The sequence below is a fragment of the Clarias gariepinus genome, chromosome 13 (assembly GCF_024256425.1).
Source record: "Clarias gariepinus isolate MV-2021 ecotype Netherlands chromosome 13, CGAR_prim_01v2, whole genome shotgun sequence".
Taxonomy (NCBI): domain Eukaryota; kingdom Metazoa; phylum Chordata; class Actinopteri; order Siluriformes; family Clariidae; genus Clarias; species Clarias gariepinus.
Genome location: NC_071112.1, coordinates 10,231,979 through 10,252,500, shown reverse-complemented (window position 1 = coordinate 10,252,500; position 20,522 = coordinate 10,231,979). Strand labels below are relative to the sequence as shown.

The 20,522-nt window shown below is 44.1% G+C and overlaps 1 protein-coding gene across 1 annotated transcript in view; it reads left to right on the top strand.

The window, feature by feature from the left end:
- Window positions 1-20,522, top strand: part of ttc27 (tetratricopeptide repeat domain 27) — a 69,481-nt gene that overhangs the window by 37,471 nt on the left and 11,488 nt on the right. Inside the window, exons 10-12 of the mRNA XM_053510289.1 lie at window positions 6,977-7,090; window positions 17,116-17,211; window positions 20,203-20,325. Coding sequence (XP_053366264.1) covers window positions 6,977-7,090; window positions 17,116-17,211; window positions 20,203-20,325 — 333 coding nt within the window. The remainder of the gene's footprint in view (window positions 1-6,976; window positions 7,091-17,115; window positions 17,212-20,202; window positions 20,326-20,522) is intronic.

Genomic DNA, 20,522 nt, shown 5'->3' with positions numbered 1-20,522 from the left:
AGATTAGGGTGCGTGTGTGAGAGATTAGGGTGTGTGTGTGTGTATGTGTGAGATTGGGGGGTGTGTGTGTGAGAGAAAGAGATTGGGGATGTGTGCGAGAGATTGGGGTGTGTGTGTGTGCGAGAGATTAGGGTGTGTGTGTGCGCGGGAGATTGGGGTGTGTGTGCGCGGGAGATTGGGGGGTGTGTGTGTGTGCGAGAGATTGGGGGGTGTGTGTGTGTGTGAGAGATTGGGGGGTGTGTGTGTGTGTGAGAGATTGGGGTGTGTGTGAGAGATTGGGGTGTGTGTGAGAGATTGGGGTGTGTGTGTGTGTGAGAGATTGGGGGGTGGGGTGTGTGCGAGAGATTGGGGTGGGGGTGTGTGTGCGAGAGATTGGGGGGGGGTGTGTGTGCGAGAGATTGGGGGGGGGGTGTGTGCGAGAGATTGGGGGGGGGGGGTGTGTGCGAGAGATTGGGGGGGGTGTGTGTGCGAGAGATTGGGGGGGGTGTGTGTGCGAGAGATTGAGGGGTGTGTGTGTGCGAGAGATTGGGGTGTGTGTGTGTGTGTGCGAGAGATTGGGGTGTGTGTGTGTGTGTGCGAGAGATTGGGGGGTGTGTGTGTGCGAGAGATTGGGGGGTGTGTGTGTGCGAGAGATTGGGGTGTGTGTGTGTGCGAGAGATTGGTGGGGGTGTGTGTGCGAGAGATTGAGGGGTGTGTGTGTGCGAGAGATTGGGGTGTGTGTGTGTGTGTGCGAGAGATTGGGGTGTGTGTGTGTGTGTGCGAGAGATTGGGGTGGGGGTGTGTGTGCGAGAGATTGGGGTGTGTGTGTGTGCGAGAGAGATTGGGGGGGGTGCGCGAGAGATTAGGGGTGCGAGAGATTGGGGTTTGTGTGTGTGCGAGTGCTCAGGTGCGCGTGTGCGAGTGTTCAGGTGTGTGTGTGTGTGTGTGTGTGTGTGTGTGTGTGTGTGTGTGTGAAGAAGAGAGAGAGTGCTGTATGTGGTTCACTATGACAGATTGCTCTTTTATTTTCAGAGATTCATTGGAGACATGAGAATAAAACTCAGAAGGACCTCACACACTGTTTTAGCACCTTACTCTGTGTGTGTGTGTGTGTGTGTGTGTGTGTGTGTGTGTGTGTGTGTGTGTGTGTGGTGTTTGAGTATCCTCATATCCCCAGCACCATCTGTCAGCCTGAGTGCAGTAAAATCCCATGGGCTGTTAGCGGTGTGTGTGTCTGTGTGTGTCTGTGTGTGTCTGTGTGTGTCTGTGTGTGTGTGTGTGTGTTGGGACTTGCTGACAAAACACTATGAAATCCACCTCCAAACCAAACTCTGATTTCCTCACGCTCTCTCCCCTCATTCTGTATTCACCCCCTCCTCCCCCGATGAGCCATTGGTGTTTTAACAAAAGTTCTGCAGAAAGTTTCGGTTCCACAAACAGCAGAACTTTTAGTTCCAGTCAAAGCTCTGATGAAAAGGAGCTTCCTTTGCTCTCTTCATCTGGGAGGTTTATTTCCCTCCAGGACTGAAAGCCGACAACCCAGAGTTCTGTGTGTCCAGGACCTTCTCCACCATCTCACACACTCACACACTTCCCCTTCCTCTCCCTCTCCGTGAGCTTCTCATGCTGCTGTAGATCTTCAGCAATCAGATCATGATCACATACACAGGCTGCGACTCAGCCAGTGTTGTAGGACAATGCAGTCTCTCTCTCTCTCTCTCTCTCTCTCACACACACACACACTGTTGGTGTCGTTGTGACTAAGAGGTTGTCTGTCTGTCTGTTATTTCCCTTTATAACACTCGTTATATCCTTTATGTTCACGCTGATGGCTGAGACACATTTTATTTATTTATTGGGCAGCTTGTCTTTCATGCTGTAATTGTCCTCAAAGTGTCTTTTCATCTTTTCTGTTGTCCGACCATGAAGCCAGCCAAGCATTCATTCATTACTTCATTACTTCATTTATTCCTCCCATCATCTATTAACCTCTCAGACACTCTTACTGTCTTTTGCTGCATGTCCCCAAATTGGGTCAGTAGAATGTCCATCTATGTCACTCCATCCCTCTATGCGTTACTCCCTCGAACACACCACTGTCTGATGGAACATGACATTCCTTTAATTTTCATTAAGTATCGGACTATCAGCTATTTCATTTCATCTGTCCAAACCCTAACTGTCCATCCGTTCCATCTGTCCATTCACCTGTTATTCATCCGTCCATCTCTCTTCTTTGTCTTTCGGCTGTTCCCTTTCAGGGGTCGCCACAGCGAATCATCTGCCTCCATCTAACCCTATCCTCTTCTCTCACACCAACTAACTTCATGTCCTCTCTCACTGCATCCATAAATCTCCTCTTAGGTCTTCCTCTAGACCTCCTGCCTGGCAGTTCCAACCTCAGCATCCTTCTACCGATATATTCACAATCTATCCTCTGAACATGTCCAAACCACCTCAATCTGGCCTCTCTGACTTTATCTCCAAAACATCTAACGTGGGTTGTCCCTCTGATAAACTCATTCTTAATCCTATCCATCCGTGTCACTCCCAAAGAGAACCTCAACATCTTCAGCTCTGCTACCTCCAACTCTGCCTCCTGTCTTTTCTTCAGCGCCACTGTCTCTAAGCCGTAGAGCATCGCTGGCCTCACCACTGTCCTGTACACCTTTCCTTTCATTCTCGCTGGTACTCTTTTATCGCACAACACACCTGACACTTTTCTCCACCCATTCCAACCTGCCTGTACCCGCCTCTTCACCTCCTTTCCACACTCTCCGTTGCTCTGGACCGTTGACCCCAAGTACTTAAAATCCTGCACCTTCTTTACCTCTGCTCCCTGTAGCCTCACCGATCCTCCTGGGTCCCTCTCATTTATACACATGTATTCCGTCTTGCTGCGGCCAACCTTCATTCCTCTGCTTTCCAGAGCATACCTACATTTACATTTACATTTAGGCATTTGGCAGACGCTCTTATCCAGAGCGACTTACATTTTTTTTTTAATCTCATTACACATCTGAGCAGTTGAGGGTTAAGGGCCTTGCTCAACTTGGTGGTTGTGGGGTTTGAACCTGGGATCTTCCGAACCGTAGTCCAATGCCTTAACCACCGAGCTACCCCTGACATACCTCCACCTCTCCAAATTTTCCTCCACCTGTTCCCTGCTCTCGCTACAGAGCACAATGTCATCTGCAAACATCATAGTCCATGGGGACTCCTGTCTTACCTCATCTGTCATCCTGTCCATCACCAGAGCAAACAAAAAGGGGCTTAAAGCCGATCCTTGATGCAGACCCACCTCCACCTTGAACTCTTCTGTCACACCTACAGCACATCTTACCACTGTCTTACAGCTCTCATACATGTCCTGCACCACTCTAACATACTTCTCTGCCACTCCAGACTTCCTCATACAATACCACAGCTCCTCTCTTGGCACCCTGTCATACGCTTTCTCTAAATCTAAAAAGACACTATGCAACTCCCTGTTACCTTCTCTGTACTTCTCCGCCAGCATCCTCAATGCAAATACTGCATCTGATGTACTCTTTCTAGGCATAAAACCATATTGCTGCTCACAAATGCTCACCTCTGCCCTTAACCTAGCTTCCACTACTCTTTCCCACAGCTTCATTGTCTGGCTCATTAGCTTTATACCTCTATAATTGCCACAGCTTTGCACATCTCCCTTGTTCTTAAAAATTGGCACCAATACACTTCTCCATTCCTCTGGAATCCTCTCACTCTCCAAGATCTTGTTAAACAAACTTGTCAAAAACTCTACTGCCACCTCTCCTAAGCACTTCCATACCTCCACAGGTATGTCATCAGGACCAACAGCCTTTCCACTCTTCATCCTCTTCAACGCCCTTCTCACCTCACTTCTACCAATATTTGCTACTTCCTGTTCCACAACAGTCACCTCTTCTACTCTTTGTTCTCTTTCGTTTTCCTCATTCATCAACTCCTTAAAGTACTCCTTCCATCTTCCCATCACCCTTCTGGCATCTGTCAGTACATTTCCATCTCTATCTTTAATCACTCTAACCTGCTGCACATCCTTCCCATCTCTATCTCTCTGCCTTGCCAACCTGTACAGATCCCCCTCTCCCTCCTTACTGTCCAGCCTAGCATACAAGTCCTCATATGCTCTTTGTTTGGCCTTTGCCACCTCTACCTTCACCTTACTCTGCATCTCCCTGTACTCCTGTCTACTCTCTTCAGTCCTCTCAGTGTCCCACTTCTTCTTAGCTAGCCTCTTTCCCTGTATACACTCCTGGACTTCCTCATTCCACCACCAAGTCTCCTTGTCCCCTTTCCCCTTACCTGATGATACACCAAGTACCCTCCTACCTGTCTCCCTGATCACATTGGCTGTAGTTGTCCAGTCAACTGAAAGCACCTTCTGACCACCCATAGCCTGTCTCAACTACTCCCTAAAGACTTCACAACATTCTTCCTTTCTCAGCTTCCACCACTTTGTCCTCTGCTCTGCCTTTGTCCTCTTCGCCTTCCTCACCACCAGGGTTATTTTACACACCACCATTCTGTGTTGTCTGGCTACACTCTCCCCTACCAACACTTTGCAGTCACTGATCTCTTTCAGATTACAACGTCGACACAAGATGTAGTCGACCTGAGTGCTTCTGCCTCTACTCTTATATGTCACCCTATGTTCCTGCCTCTTCTGGAAGAAAGTATTTACTACTGCCATTTCCATCCTCTTTGCAAAGTCCACCACCATCTGTCCTTCTACATTCCTGTTCTGAAGACCAAACCTGCCCATCACATTTTCATCACCTCTGTTCCCTTCTCCAACATGTCCATTGAAGTCTGCACCAATCACCACTCTCTCCCCTCTGGGGATGCTCTGCATCACTTCATCTAACTCACTCCAGAATTTCTCCTTCTCTTTTAACTTACATCCTACCTGTGGGGCATAACCACTAACAACATTGAACATTATCCCTTCAATTTCCAGCTTCAGACTCATCACCCTATCTGATACTCTCTTCACCTCTAGAACATTTCTTACAAACTCCTCTTTCAGAATAACTCCAACTCCATTTCTTTTCCTATCCACACCATGGTAAAACAATTTGAACCCTGATCCTAAGCTTCTAGCCTTGCTACCTTTCCACCTGGTCTCCTGGACACACAGTATATTCACCTTTCTTCTCTGCATCATATCAACTAACTCTCTTTCCTTCCCTGTCATGGTCCCAACATTCAAAGTCCCTACTATCACTCCTAAACTCTTGCCTTTCCTCTTCTCTCTCTGCTTACCAACACGCCTTCCTCCCCTCCTTCTCCTCCCCTCCTTCTTCATCCGTCCATCTCTCTATTAACTAAATGCACTTTGTTTGTTGTGCTGTGAGATCCATCTGTTTGTCTGTCCATCTATCTGTCCATCCAGTTGTCCATCCATCTGTCCATCACTGTCTGATGAGCCATCTGTCCATTTGTTAATCTGTCCATCCATATTTATCTCCATCTGTCTTTCCATCCATCTGTCCATCTTTTTCTCCGTCTCTCTGTACATCCTTCTGTTCGTCCATTTATCCAGCCATTTGTGATTTCAGTTTTTTTTCCTCCCATCATGCTTTATTGTCTTTACGGTGAAACCACATTATTTTATCTAATTGGATTTTTGGATTTAATTATTTGTAGGTTTTTTTGAATTGTTGCTCTGATAAAGAAAAAAAGACTGCAGAGTAAAAACAAGAAGCTTTAGAGATAAAAGCTATTATTATTACCACAGCGCTCTGTTTGTGTGTGTGTGTGTGTGTGTGTGTGTGTGATATTTCCACTGAGTAAATTAGCTTTACCTTTTTTCTGAAAGTGAGACGGACTCCAAGTTCTTTATCCTGCTATGTCACGAAATCCCTTCATCTACTCACACACACACACACACACACACACTTTAGCTCTCTGACTTCACTCTAATTAATTAATTGAATTCAGACTTTGGCATGTGGAACTCTAATGAGGCAAGTGAAGGTGACACTAAAAGACAAACCTCAGTACACACTCAGTATGAGGGATCTGCGCTGCAGTGAGAGATGTCTGACTCCGGCTCGGGGTGTGGAGTGTCTGGGGCGTACGCCTCGTCTCTGACGCCACGCGACGGCGCCGCGGTCGCTGTTCTGTGCCGTCCAGAAACGCGGCCTGCAGCGGGACGTCCGGGGCCGAGCGCATGACGTTTATTGGTCAGGACAGTGTGTGGGTTCACCAGAAGCTGTGCTGGAAAGAATCTTTTTTTTTTTTTTTTTTTTTGGAATTTTCCTCAAATGCTCCGAGCTGGAGTCTAACAATCGTGCTCATAAGAAACTCATAACACACACACACATAAACACACTTTGTGTAGAAATCTGTAACTCAGTCAGTTGGTATCTCAGTAAAGTAGGGGAGTGTTTGAGAATCAGTTCCAGACTGCAGCGCCGTGTCTCAGTGAGGGTGTGCTGTCTCCGAGCTCGGAGATGAAATTAAACTCTCATCTAATACGCTGCGTGAACGCTGCTCCGCTTTACATTCCCTTGGATGACCTTCCACGCACACACACACACACACACACACACACACACACACCTTTGTTGTTCGAGGAAGAAGAAGAGCATATGGGTGAGATGATCAGCGGTGTACATACTTTTGAGCATCACTGATAACACACGGCGTGTGTGTAGAGCTCTGAGCGGCGTTAGTGTGGAGTGATGCTCTGTAACTCCAGCTGAGATGTATAGAGAGATAAAAAGAGATGGAGAGAGAGAGAGAGACAGAGATGACCTTTAGTACATTTTATCTTTTTATATAAAACATTATGTAAATGGGGTTTCAGTAAAAATCTCTCTCGCTTCTTTTGAATGTCTCCCTCTCTTCCTTTCTCTCCATCTTCTGCTGTCCCTCTTGGTGGGTTCTGATTGATCTCTTTCTTTCTTTCATTAATCACTCTCTCTCTCTCTCTCTCTCTCTCTCTCTCTCTCTCTCTCTCTCTCAGTGTGTGCTGTCTCAGCCGAGGGTCTGGGCCGTGGAGGTGACTGCGCTTTGCTTGAGGACTAAAGTGGAAAGGACGAGTTCACGCAGAGTGGAGCGCGCCATGATGCAAACACAGGTACACACACCCTGTCTACTCTCCGTAACCCCAGTACACGTTCATGCAGATGTCCAATCAGCCAGTCATGTGACCGCAGTTAACGTGTTCACATCAGACATCAAAAAGAAGAGAACAAGCTGATCTCCTGCTGGGATTTTCTCTCTCTCTCACACACACACACACACACGCGCATCTCTAGAGTTTCACACACTGGTGTACGTATCCTGCTGGAGGCTCTGCTGCTGAGACACCATGATGATGAGAGAGATCAGAGGAGAAGGATCGGACGGGTCTGAGCTGGCAGGAATCTCTAGAGACTCGTGTAATCACTCTGTACTGCCGTGATGAGCAGAAAAGCATCTCAGCATGTCCACAAGATTTAAGCTTAAGCTGGATGAGCTGTAACAGCAGGAGAGCACATCAGGACCGTCTCCTGTCAGTCAGGAACAGGACATGGACGGAGACTCGGACAGGCTGAGAGGAACCTGATGCGCTCTCCTGCTCAGATGCGTTTCTGCTCGTGATTTTATTTTCTGATTTGTTTCCATTTATTTAGTATTTTTACCCTTTCCGTGCATTTTTCTAATTAGTAATTCATTCCTTTAATAAATTGCTTCTTTTTTTGCACTTTCCGTTTTTTTTCCTCCTCAGTATTTCTCCCAACTTTAGTCATCACACACTGTGGACCAAATGTAGTCCAAATTGGACTGTGACTGTGTTTACAGGGTGAGTCACTCGAAAGAGGCCCGGAAAATTTTGTAATAACTCTCGCCAAGACGAAGCAATCTGAACGAAACAGCATCTAATGTGCTCCTAAGTATGTGGAGCTTCAAACAATCCCAGATGCGCCAGAGTCGCACCGATGAGGTAGGCACCGTAACCATTGTGCCACGTTGGAGAAAAGAGTCAGATACTGTCACTGGTGCCAGTAGGTTTAAGGGCCATGGAGCATCGCTTCAGAATGTGTCTGGCAGGAAATGGAGACCACTTCCAGCATCGCATGTGATGCGATCGATTAAATGTACGTCAATGGATATAACGTTTTTTGTTTTTTGGTTCAGATTGCTTAATCATAGCGAGAGAGTTATTACGGAATATTCAGGGCCTCTTTCGAGTGAATCAGACTGTCATTAAAGTTACGATTAATTTATTCTTAGCAGCAGTAGTACTATTCTCTCCAGTTATATTTAGTTTGAATCTTCATCCTTTTTCTCAACCCTCCCTCGTCGTTTTCCCGTCTCGCTGTAGTCAGCGTCTTTTCCTCCAGGAAGTTGTCCACCGGAGTTCTCCTGCAGACGCAGCACTTTCTCATTTCCTCTGGGGATGTAAATAGGATCTGTCGCTTCCTGACGCACGTGTGAACAAGGGGAGATGAACTGATAAACCATGTGTAAGACCATGATTCGCTTCCCGTCAGCTGGTTTCCTGTTTCCGGGTTAAAAATACTTTCACGCGTGGAAAGAGCGGAGCAGCGATCTGATCTGGGTGTCCTGGACGTGAGGTTTGTCCCAGAATAAGGGGACATGTGGTTGTGTGACATCAGTGGAAGGAGTCTCCAGTGTCAGCACTGTCAGGACGGAGGAGTTTACACTTTGCGGTTTCTTAGTCACATGATGAAAAGGTGTTTAACGCCTGTTTTTTTATTACATGTCAGTGAAGGTTACATTAGTAGGTGTAAGAGGAATAACACACTCCGGGGGTCGTGCTGGTGGAGGAAACTAATCACCTTCAGGACGGGGAAAATAAATCTGCGTCACACCATCCTGTCCCTCTGTATTTTACTAAAGCGCGCACACACACATTTTATTACTTCACGTTAAATATTAAGGGTGTTTGTTTACACGATAATCATGAGAGTTAGACGCAACAGACCGTTTTTTTTTTTCTTACTGTTTATTTCCCACATCCCATCTGTGTGTGTGTGTGTGTGTGTGTGCGTGCATGAATGATACAAATCAAAACACAGCCCTGAGGCGTCGAGATTAAATTCGAGTCGGGTTTAATGCCAGATCGATGATTTATTGACTGCTGGATATCTGGATGGAAACAGAACCGAGCGGAACGGCGCACAACAACCTTTTTTTTCCGTTACAAGCGATAAAGACGTTTTCTTTCCTGAAAAAGTAAAAAAAAAAAAAAAAAGTTCCTGTCACAAACCAACTTTGACAAATGGCCCAGGGCGTCTCGGGCTGTGTGAGACGGCGTCTGTGAGCGAGTTATAGAGACGTCAGACCGCTCCGGGAACACGGCGTTCGCTCACGCTAACAATCGTATGAAATCCCTCGCTCCCTGCAGGCGGGGGCGGAGCCACGGGAGGACAGACCGAGATTCCGCCGGATGATTTAATTTGTAAAGAGTTAAAAGAGAGAGATGGAAGATTTCCCGGGGGAACAGATAAAGCCGTCTGTAGGCCGCGTTCCCTGCCGGAGTCGACACGCTCAGCCTGCGGATCTCTCTTGCTGGATGATGGAGAGATGAAAAAGACGAGTGCGATGACAGGAATGATCGAACAGGGTTTCCTCACTTATCATTCCAGCGCAAGACATCTCTCCATCCCTCCGTCTGTCTCTGTCTGTCTGTCAGTCAGCACGGACTTGTTCAGACTCTGACAGATCAGACAGGCCGCTCTCTCACTCGGAGGAGGAGAAGAACGCGAGGAGTGAAAAAGGAAAAACATGAGAGAAATGTCTTTATTCAGTGTTTCATGATGAAAAACTGAACAATCCTAAAGAAGTACATGAATATACAGTAATAAAGGTAAAATTAACATAAATTATATATTATTTATATAAAAATATTTATATACATATAACTATTTTCTTTAATATATATATAAAAAAATACTTATCTGGTATGTTTTTGACATAGACAATAAACAATTAATATCTGTATTTTTATTTACCAGTATAATTAAAAAAATAAATTAGTTCATTTAAAATAACTTTATATTACATTCCTGTATTTTAATATAATTTATTAATTAGATATTTATTAAAAATTCTGCATCCTGATTAATTTATTACTTGATGAACCCATCATTTATTTATTTATTTGTTTATTTACTTCATTACCCGCTGAATACATTTAAGTGCTGCTCGCTGTCTAAGATCAAAAATATTTTTTTTTTCTCAGCTTTTCCACACCGAGTAGAGTCGACTCTGCTTGTTTTATGAAGTCGGAATGTTGTTCATTTTCGCTTCCTTTCTTAAAATCCCAGATCAGATCGATCCTGACATTTAGAGAGCAGCGTGCTGTTTGTGCTGTTCATCTTTTCTCCTGTGAGTGGAGCGTAACTCCCCGTCCTGCTATACTCTAAGACATGAAGCTTCTCTGATCGAAGTTTAATTTCTTCTGCGATTGCTGCTGTTCAGTGCCGACGTGCCGGCTTTCTTTGTTCTTATTGTCTCTTTTATTTCAGCCGCTATAAACACTCGTTCACTTACCAGTCTCTCTTTATTCTCTCACGCGGATGGTGTGATGCAAGGTGATTATTTTCTTTTACCAGCATGTGCCTCCCCAGAGTGTGTTATTGTTGTAAAGTTGTAAAGGGTAAAAAATGTAGGGGCCGATTGTAATTGTACCTTATAGAAATTAGCACATTATTGCAGGTCCTATATAGAAAATAAAACATGATTCAAAATGAGAAAACTCTCTACTCTGACACTGGAGACTCCTTCCTTATAAACACGTCCTCTTACTCTGGAGAAGGCTAGTTTATAAAAAAAATACCTCTGGAAACTTTTTTTTTCTTTTCTGATTCGATTGTTGGAAACGTTGAACAGTTTAGTAAAGACTTCTCGCTTTAATGAATTTGAACGCTTTTAACGCATGAATATTCCTTTTTTTGAGTTTAAAATGAGAATAATTGAAGAAAACGCCGAAAGGGAAGTCTATTAAGTCATTCTGACCGGCCATGTACAAGACACAGGAGGCAGATGCAATTTACTAGATCCTGAATCCCTGATTTATATGTAAATTCATTCATTCGTTCAGCCTGAACTTGTTGCCTGATGATGTCTGATCTGTTCCAGCGTGGCCTGGACTCTCCCCGAATCTCTCTTCAGTCTGTGTAACCTGGTCTATATAAATCATTATTTTAATTTGCATAACGTTTTCCTTTAAGCAGTTCTGCGGCCCTTTTTTTTCTTGCTATATTTTATAGCAAACTGACAAAAACCCACCTGGACACCATGTTAAAGCTCTGACGGGTTGAATTAATTAATTAATTTGTTTGTTTGTTTGTTTTGTTATAAGTTGTCCAGTTTGTTTTCCCCAAAGAAAACAAGCGAGCAGTAAAACCCTTCCTCCAGGTTCGACTGCCGCGTCTCATCCCGTCACGTCTTCGCGTTTCTCCTCATAAACTCTGACAGTTTAAGGATGAGCGCGGCGTCTAATTAGGCGACTACAGGGAACAAACGAGTGTACAAGCTAAAAAAAAAAAGAAAAGACAAATTCTTAGTAACGCATACAGAGACATCTAGACTCAGGCGACTGAGAGGTCCTGTGAGGACGAGAAACGATGACGCGCCCATCTGTATTACTCCATCACAAGTCTGCTCAATGTGATGAATATTTTTATGTTTAAAGTACAGTAAAAAAAAAAAAAAGAGGTATGTTTTAACCGAGACTTTTTTTTTCATCTTCATTAACTGCTTCAATGATATGACTCTGCGCCAGAGACAGCCTGTAGATGAGACGGTATGTTTTCATATTGTCCCTCTGTCCATATGTCCTGTTCATCTGAATGTGATCTCTCAGGAGAATTCAAATTGGAAATTTCAAAATTGGGCAGAAGGATGACCCGATGAACTGTGATTTTTTGGGGGTCAAGTGTCCAAGGTCAAGTACGCTGTGACTTTGTGTCCATCTCTTTCTTCTCAAGTTGTATCTAAGAGCTACCTTGAGGTGCTCTTAGATACTGATTACATTTTGCGAATAAAAGGGCAAGGTTCAAGCAATTTATCGAATATTGGCAAAATGTCCACTTGGCCATTTTGTGGTACAGTATCTCAGGAACATATCTCAAGAATTTCTTCACATTAAGTGCAAGGATAAACTGAGTACAGTTTTTTTGGTCAAAGAGCAAAGATCAAGGTCACCGTGACCTCGCAATCATTCGTCCAGTTGCTATGAAGCGATATCTCAGGAATGCTGATTACATTTTGGGGGTCGAAGGTCAAGGTCACTGTGACCTTACATTAAATCCCATTCCTGTAAATGTTCTATCTTTTTGGAGGACAACGAGGTTTCGCCCGAACAACCCCACAGGATTCTTCAGACTTTTGGCACCCACTGTAAGAGTAGCGGAATGTTTTCCTCTAAGAGTGTTGGTGTCTCCAGTACATCAGGAAAAACATTATCCGAGATGTCTTGCTTTTCCTACCCTCCAGCAAAAGAGACTGCTGACTTCTGAGCCTTGATGTCACCATCATAAGGAAGAGAACACTGGTAGAAGATCTACAGGAGCCTGCTGCACACTATGAAGGATCAGTCTCCTCATGAAGAATGGTCTCCTCTGTCTCTTTGTAAAGAGGACTTGAGTGTTGCGGCTCCAGTTATTAATTTGGATCCTCAAAGTGAACCTGTAGAGGCCAACCCTCTTCACTTGCTCTCACTGGATGACAGAACAAGGGGCCTCCTTTGCCTCTGACTGCTTTAGCTGGTATTGAGGTTAAAGTGATTTTCACTGTGGAGTATAATAGACCTCTCCATCAGTTCTGCACAATCTCTCTAAAAAAATACTCTCTAACTAAATACTACATGTTTCTATACTATATTTTCACTAGGCTTATACGCTACATATCAATATACTGAAGCAACTTCCACTTTACCCCAAAATTAACTAAAATAAACAAACGGAAAACTAAGATAAAGCATGTAAAGGATGAGATGTTGAATAACAATAGGAAAATCATTGATTATAGCTAGATTATAGTCAATGATCGGTTGATTTGTTTTTGATTGACAGACTTGAAATAACACAAATTATCAAAGAAGTACTGTACAGTTAAACCGATAATTAATCGATTGGTTTATTCTCATTGATGATCGATTGTGTAATGTCACCAAGTGGATTCACATTTCAAATTAATGTGAAAGAGTACAGAGTACACACACACTGCATGTACAGTGTTTTTAATTGTAATTTCACGTACAAGTTTATAAACGCAACACTAACCGTGGAATCACACACGATTCCCTGATCACATCAAAAAAAGTATAAAAGTTTAATTCAGTCTTGGAGGACTGCAGGAAGCTCGAGAACGAACTGCTGTGGAAATGAAATTCATAATGAACTTGATGCAATCAGTTTCTTTCCAGGAACTCGGAGCTCATTTGCGTGGGTCCCCGAGACGCTTAATTACTAAATCAGCCTCGTCGAGACCGCTAATAGACACGTTTCGAACGGGGGACGAGGAAGCTAATCTACCTGGAGGCGTCACTTCAATAAAATCAACATTAAACTAGTAGACGCCGGGGAGGGGGAATAAGACATTATCGTCTCTCAACACGCGTCTGTAATAAGACTACGAGATGTAATGCCAGACAGAAATCTGACGCGCTTTATTTTCGGAGTGGACTAACCGGAGACTGGAGACTTTCCAGCGTCCCAAAGCAATAAAAACATTTCAGAAGTTAGTGTCATGTTTTTAACACAACACAAATAACACACAAAGCGTGTAAACGATAATCTACTGAAGTGTTAAAGCGAGTCAAAATGATGAGATATCGGCTGATTATTTGTCCGAGCAAGTTTATTAAGCTTTATTCAGGAATATATTAGCTCCTAAACAATGAGCTAAACTTTCATTTCAACTTTCTGTGTTTCTTAACATTTCGGGTGAAATCCTGAACCTGGATCATTAGGAAGAGAAACTGAGAAACGTTTGTGACTTTATAGTTCTAGGTGCAGTTTAAAGTTTTTCTCTAATATGTATGAATAAAAGATTTTTGACGTTTTGTTCACTAGATTAATTAACAAAGCAAAATATTATTCCCAGTATTGTGCCTTCTCAAATTCAAATTTTGTCACATACACAGTCATACACAGTACGATATGAATTATAATAATTGAATATAAATGGAAATGTCACATACGTAAAGTGTCTTGCGCATCCGGGTAACAGAACGTCCAGGGGGTGTGGAAATATGCTTGAAAGTGACATATTTAAAGTGACTTGTGATAGGGTAATTGGGTAAATTAACTAATGTTCACGAATGTGTAGTTGTGCATTGGCCACTAGTGTAAGTGAATGTCCAGAATGTCCACAGTAAGTGCAAAAACCATATGTGTGGATGTGCAAAATGGATCAGTACTGCGTGGTGTACTGATTAAGAGACTGTATTGCCTGCGGGAAGAAGCTCCTCCTCAGTCTCTCCTTGTTGGTCTTCAGGGAGCGGAATCGCTTTCCTGACATCATCAGAGAGAACAGTTCATTGCTGGGGTGGCTGAGGTCTTTCACAATCTTCCTGGCCTTGGTCCAGTACCGCTTGCTGTAGATCGAGTGAAAGTCAGGAAGCTCGGTGCGGATGATACGCTCGGCTGATCGCACCAACCTCTGTAGAGCTCGTCTGTCCTACATGGTGCTGTTCCCGAACCAGGTTGAGATGTTTCCCGTCAGGATGCTCTCTATGGTGCAGGGTTCTGGGGGGGTGCTGTGGTGTCTGGCAGTGGAGCAGTTGGGTGCTGTGGGTTATGTGGTGGGGCCTCTACTATATGGATCAGGGTTGGATCTCCAGTGCGTCTCATAAAGCTTAATCGGCTTGGGATCTGGAGGCCGGGTCAGAGGCCTGGGCAGGGGGCTGTACTGCACTGGGTGTTCTGGTGCTTTTCTATCATGACCAGAATTTACTTTTGTCAGTGATTTGTGCTGCACTGGCTTTTTCCCCCTCAGATTTTTTTCTCCTAATTTAGTCGTATCCAATTCAACCCCATCACTAGGGGGCTCCCACATTCAGCTACTACTACCACTCAGTCGGTACTTATCACGTGTTTCCAGCCGATCGCATCTTTTTGAACTGCTCGCTCATGCATCGTTGGGGCGGCGTAACACGTGACAGCACTATCCGTTCCGTCTGCTTACGTGAGCTTAGACGCCCCTGATTGGCTGTAGAGCCGTGATTAATATGGCCTTGGTTAATGTGGGAGCACTAAGTACCTTAGTCCCTCCCCTCTGAGAGAGCTCGGCCAATCAGCTCTCTCTAGTCCTCCGGCTGCGAGAGGATACAGCCTCACCTGGGAATCGAACTCGCGATGATAGGACGAGCACTTTACCACTACGCCACTCGGAGGCCCTCTGCATTGCCTTTTCTAAGGGGTGGGATCGGACCGGATGTGCTGGCCTCAGCAGTAGTGGCAGCATTTTCTCTTCAATTTTTCAAATGACGCTATTGAATTCGTCTGTCACTTCTTGATGTCACTTTTGGTCTTCCGGACCGAGGGCTATCGGTTATTGGCAACCTGTTCCACAGCCTGGAAATGGTGTTCTGGGCAACTCTAAACCGTCTGGCGAAGTCTGCCCGTGTTGCACCGAGTCAGAGCATTCCGATGGCTCTCTCCCTGCTAGCATTGTCTAAGAACGATGCGATGGTGTGAAGACAGGATGCACAATCAGAATCTTTTCCTTACTTTTGATAAGACATCAGCTCCACATAATCACATGGCAAGTTACTTGATGTGGTTAGTTTGTTCACAATAAGTGATGCTGAGCATGATGCTAAATTTACCTAATCCGTGTTCTTAACCTAACAAGTCAGAGTTACAGTAAGAACAAGATTTTGGATTTTCAGTACACCTTTTGCAAGAGTACAAAATTTTTGTATCATTTTTATAGTGCGATGTTTCTTTTGTGCATGAGTGTACAAACTATTTATATTTAAAGACTCTCGAGTGGGTCGTATAAATACGATTAGAAGATGATGTAATGATTGTGCAGTGTTGAAACACCACGCTCTGTTGAGCATCTGTAGGAAAATACCACTCTTCTGAAGAGAAACCTCTTTGAGACTTTCAGCTGCGACTGATGCAGTTATTCTGAGATGAAACTGAGTTTGTGTCGGATTGGGCTTGGGTTATTGTTCGAGCCGGTCTCGGCGTTTAAAGGAGGATTTGAGGATTTGGCCCGATGAGATCGGAGCTCTGCAGAGAAAAAGCAGCTTCTTCCAGCACATCACGGCTCAGAATCAGAAGTTGATTAAACACAAAGCTCTACGCGCCAGACTGTCGAAAGGACACGAGATTAGTACAGTACAGATCCGTTGGGTAACAGATGTCATTTCTATAATCTACACAATATACACTTTTTTGTTTTAGTTTCTGCAGGATGTGACTTGTAAAAGATTCACATCTGCGTAGTTCTATAAAACCCTCTGATAAAACTCTGATATGAGCTTCCCAGGAAGCCCCGCCCACTTGCTCCATCTCACATTAGTTATGTGTTACTGATTGAAAGATTTCCTGATTGAAAGATTTCTGCCACACGACAAATGGTGAATGTTTTATGATTATTCATGTGCTAATGATACACATGTATATAGTTAACATCAGCTAAGTGTATTTATCAGCCGTGACTGTGAAACATTGCAGACAAAATGGTTAAAAAGAATTGTAGAATAATATAATACTGTTAAGAGAAAGTGTCGAATCTTATAGTTTACTGAAGATTTTAATAAAAATAATAATTAGAAACTAAATAAAATATTGTGCCAGTTGAGCTTGTTGCCATAGAAACAGGGCAAAACAACATAAAACAGCTGCTACATTAGGACGTTTTACAAGCATACGTAAATTAATTACTGTACATAAAATCTGTACATAAAATCTATTTTCCTAAAATAAAAAATGAAGGATGGGAAATCACCTTTCTATGTATCAGAGTTATGAGTTTGTTCTTTTAAACACGTTTTAAACACGTTTTAATGTTCTGTTTGCTGGTAATTGTGGTTTATGACTAATCAGCGTTTTTGATGGGAGCGGTAGCGCCGCCCTGCTGGTGATTTTACACTAACTGAGGTTATTAAGTTTGTGAGGAATTGTTTTCCAGACGCTGGTGGATTTCTTTAATGAGGAGAAGTGTCCGGTGTCTGAGAGACTGAAAATCTTCTACAGCTGCCGAGCTCCTCCACACTGGGACCTGCAGGTACTCGCTTTACCGTCATCCTCACTCACTCGTTGATGAATCATTTACACTCGTGTAGAAATAGAAGGATTATAAGAGTTTAAGATAAAGTCGAAAGACTAGGATTTTATTTGATTGGCACATAACATAGTCTAGACCTGAGCAACTGAAGCAACCCCAGATCACAACACTGCCTCCAGAGGCCACTACACATGTTGGGTGCATCACTTCATGCGCTACCCTTCTCACCCTGATGCCCCCATTGCTCATGAATAGGGTCAATCTTGAACTTATTACCTTTTTACTTTTGGCTTCCCCTTGTAAATAAAATCTGAAAGTCTGATTCACTGGTTGAATTATGTTCTGATCTCAAACCTGAACGTCGACGGTTTAAAATGAAAACAAAAGATTTTCGTTTTTAACAAAACTTAAAGATATGAGCTTGCTGATCTAAGATCAGTTTGTTTTTGTTTTCTATTAGAATGTAAAGGTTAAAAGGTAAAAACCTGCCTGTGAAGCCCTTTGTGGATATGAATGCACCTGATACTGGAGTGCGACTTGTACATGAGTAATCACACACACTCACACACACACACACACACACACACACACACACAGCTTGCAGTCATTTCCCTTCGGTGAAGTGAGCAGTGCAGTGGAGTGTGTCAGGCTTCAGCGTGAGAGTGTGTGATGTGTTTTGTGCTCTGTAGAACTCATTATAAACTACACTCTAAAAAGTAGAACCTACATAAAGATGACACGCAGCGCCGTCCAGGAACGTCATCCACAGTAGAACACTCTGTCTCTCTTTGTCTCTGCTAATGAAGGTGAAAGTCTGATGGCGTGAGATCAGGACTATATGGAGGATGCTTTACCACCTCAAAATGAAGTTTTTGCAGCGTGTCGACATCGCAGTGTGATCTTGTCCGATCCTCTGTGTTCAATCCAAAGTTTAGGCTCCAGCTCTTCAGTAAACATCTCACAGTAATGAGCACTGTTGATCGTTAAGTCTTTTCCCGCAGACAAACAGTGTAGGGTCAGGACACAGTGTGTCAGGCCGTGTTGGAGGGTGTAGACTCAGGTCGCGGTGTGTAGCGTCTGTGTTCCTGCTGCTGTTCTCCTCACCTGGTCTGCTCCATGTCTGGGTGTTTGTACCCCACTGAGGTTCTCGCTCTTTTCCAGCTTCACAATGTTTTGTTTTCGTCCAATAAATATCCATGTGTATAATCGATCCCAGTGTAGACAGCGATACAGAGCAGGAACATAAAGGATAATAAGAACGTGAGAGAAGGCTGGATGAATAGAGGGATAATGGCGATGGAGATGTGGATGGAGGGAGGGATGGAGGGAGCAGATGACATCGGCAGCCTGGTGTAATAACGGAGCGAACAGTAATAAAGCTGGAATTGAAGGCACTGAGATCACTGCCTGGGGAATGGAGAACCGAGCAGCCGCGAGCACGGGGGAGACGAGGCCCGCATGTAACGAGAGTGTGTGTGTGTGTGTGTGTGTGTGTGTGTGTGTGTGCGTGCGTGCATGCAGGTGGAGAACAGAAGCGTTCTTCAGATTTCAGATGTTGCTGTAGCTGCTTACAGTATTAGAAAATTGCAATAAAAGTGTGTGTGTGTGTGTGTATATGTGTGTGTGTGTTTGTCGGGGGCGGTTTAAGAATGAACACTGATAGGATACACAAATGGGTCAGCGGGGAAACTGTCTTCCATCTTTTCTTTTTGTGCTTCTTCCTTTATCTGTTCTTCCTGTGTCTCACTCTTTCACTTTGTCGTTCTCTGTCTCGTTCTCTTTCTCTCCCTCAGACTCTTCGGCTGTCTCTCTTTCTAAATCTTCTGAGTCTCTCTTTATCTTGTTTAACTTTCCTCTCCTCATTCCTTTATCGTCTGTTCTATTATTTCCTTCTGTCTCCTAAACATGTTTAGCATGTCTTTTTTTTCCCTCTTTCTTCTTTCTGCCTGGTTCCATTCATTCTTTCTTTCTCCCAAATTCCTCTTTCTCTCTGTCTTTCTTGTGTCCTTTGCTTTTCTCCCTCTCCCTCTCCCTCTCTCTCTCTTTCTCTCTCCCTCTCTCTCTCTTTCTCTCTCTCTCTCTCCCACTTTCTCTTCCTCCTCTCCTTTATCAGCGTGTTTATCATTAGCCTCACGTCTCTGTGTCTCTGCACTCCAGTTCTCTCCGGCCGATGACGCCAGTGAATGCGCTTGTGATTTATGGATTTACCCATAATGCACTTGGGATGTGATGCACTACTCAAGGTGAGGAACAGATCGAGGTCACATCGTGCGCAGATTAAGAAACGTCTCGTATTCATTTAGCAGGAACACGGCGGGATTTGCAGTGCAGTGTTCCTGTGCAGAATATTTTAGTGTTATCTTTGAATAATGCAACAGTTTTCCTCTTGGGAATGTCAGAGTATTCGTCAGGAACGGTTCAATATTCCTGTGAAGAACGGTTGAGTATTTCTGTCAGGAAGGGTTTGAAAAGTTCTGAAGTTTCTATCAGAAATGTCGGAGTGTTCCTGTGAGGATCGGTTTGGTATTTGTGTCAGGAATGGTTCGGTACTGGTGTGAGCAGTATCACAGCATTACTGGGAGCGCTCTCGTGTACAGTGTATCGAGTCGTGGCGGTGTGTCGGGTCGTGTGGCGGTGGTTCGTGTCGCAGAATGTTGTGTCCAGTCACAGTTTGTCGTGTGTCGCGTTGTTCCTGCTGGTGTTCTCCTCAGCTGGTGAAGGGACATCACACCGTTTTTCCTAGATACGCTGCTGTCATGGAATTCCACAGAGGAACATCTGGATTGTTTGCAGGATTCTGTGAGATGTTCCCTTCCAAAATATTGAAGTGTTCCTGTGCAGTGGAACATCACAGTGTTCCTTAGAGGAACGGCACGGCTGTCCGTTCAGGAACCTCATAATTATCTTATACTCAAGTAACTTTCTTATAATTATATAAGTATTTCAGCATAAAGGATGTGTGGTGTGTGTGTGTGTGTGTTTGTTTTGCAGAGGCAGTTAGCGACTTTGCTAACAGATCTTGGCCTTACTAGCTCAGCTCTGCTCATTTATGAAAAACTGGAACTCTGGGAGGACGCCGTAATCTGCCTGGAGCTAATGGGCCAGCATGGCAAGGTATGTATACACACACACACACACACACACACACACACACACACACGCACACAGCAAAAATATTTATGTGGATTGATGTTTATGTACTTTGATCCACTCAACCATAAACCGAAGTACACACACACACACACACACACACACACACACACACACAGCTCAGTACAGTTTTAGTTATTTTGCTGCCTTATTGCATTACA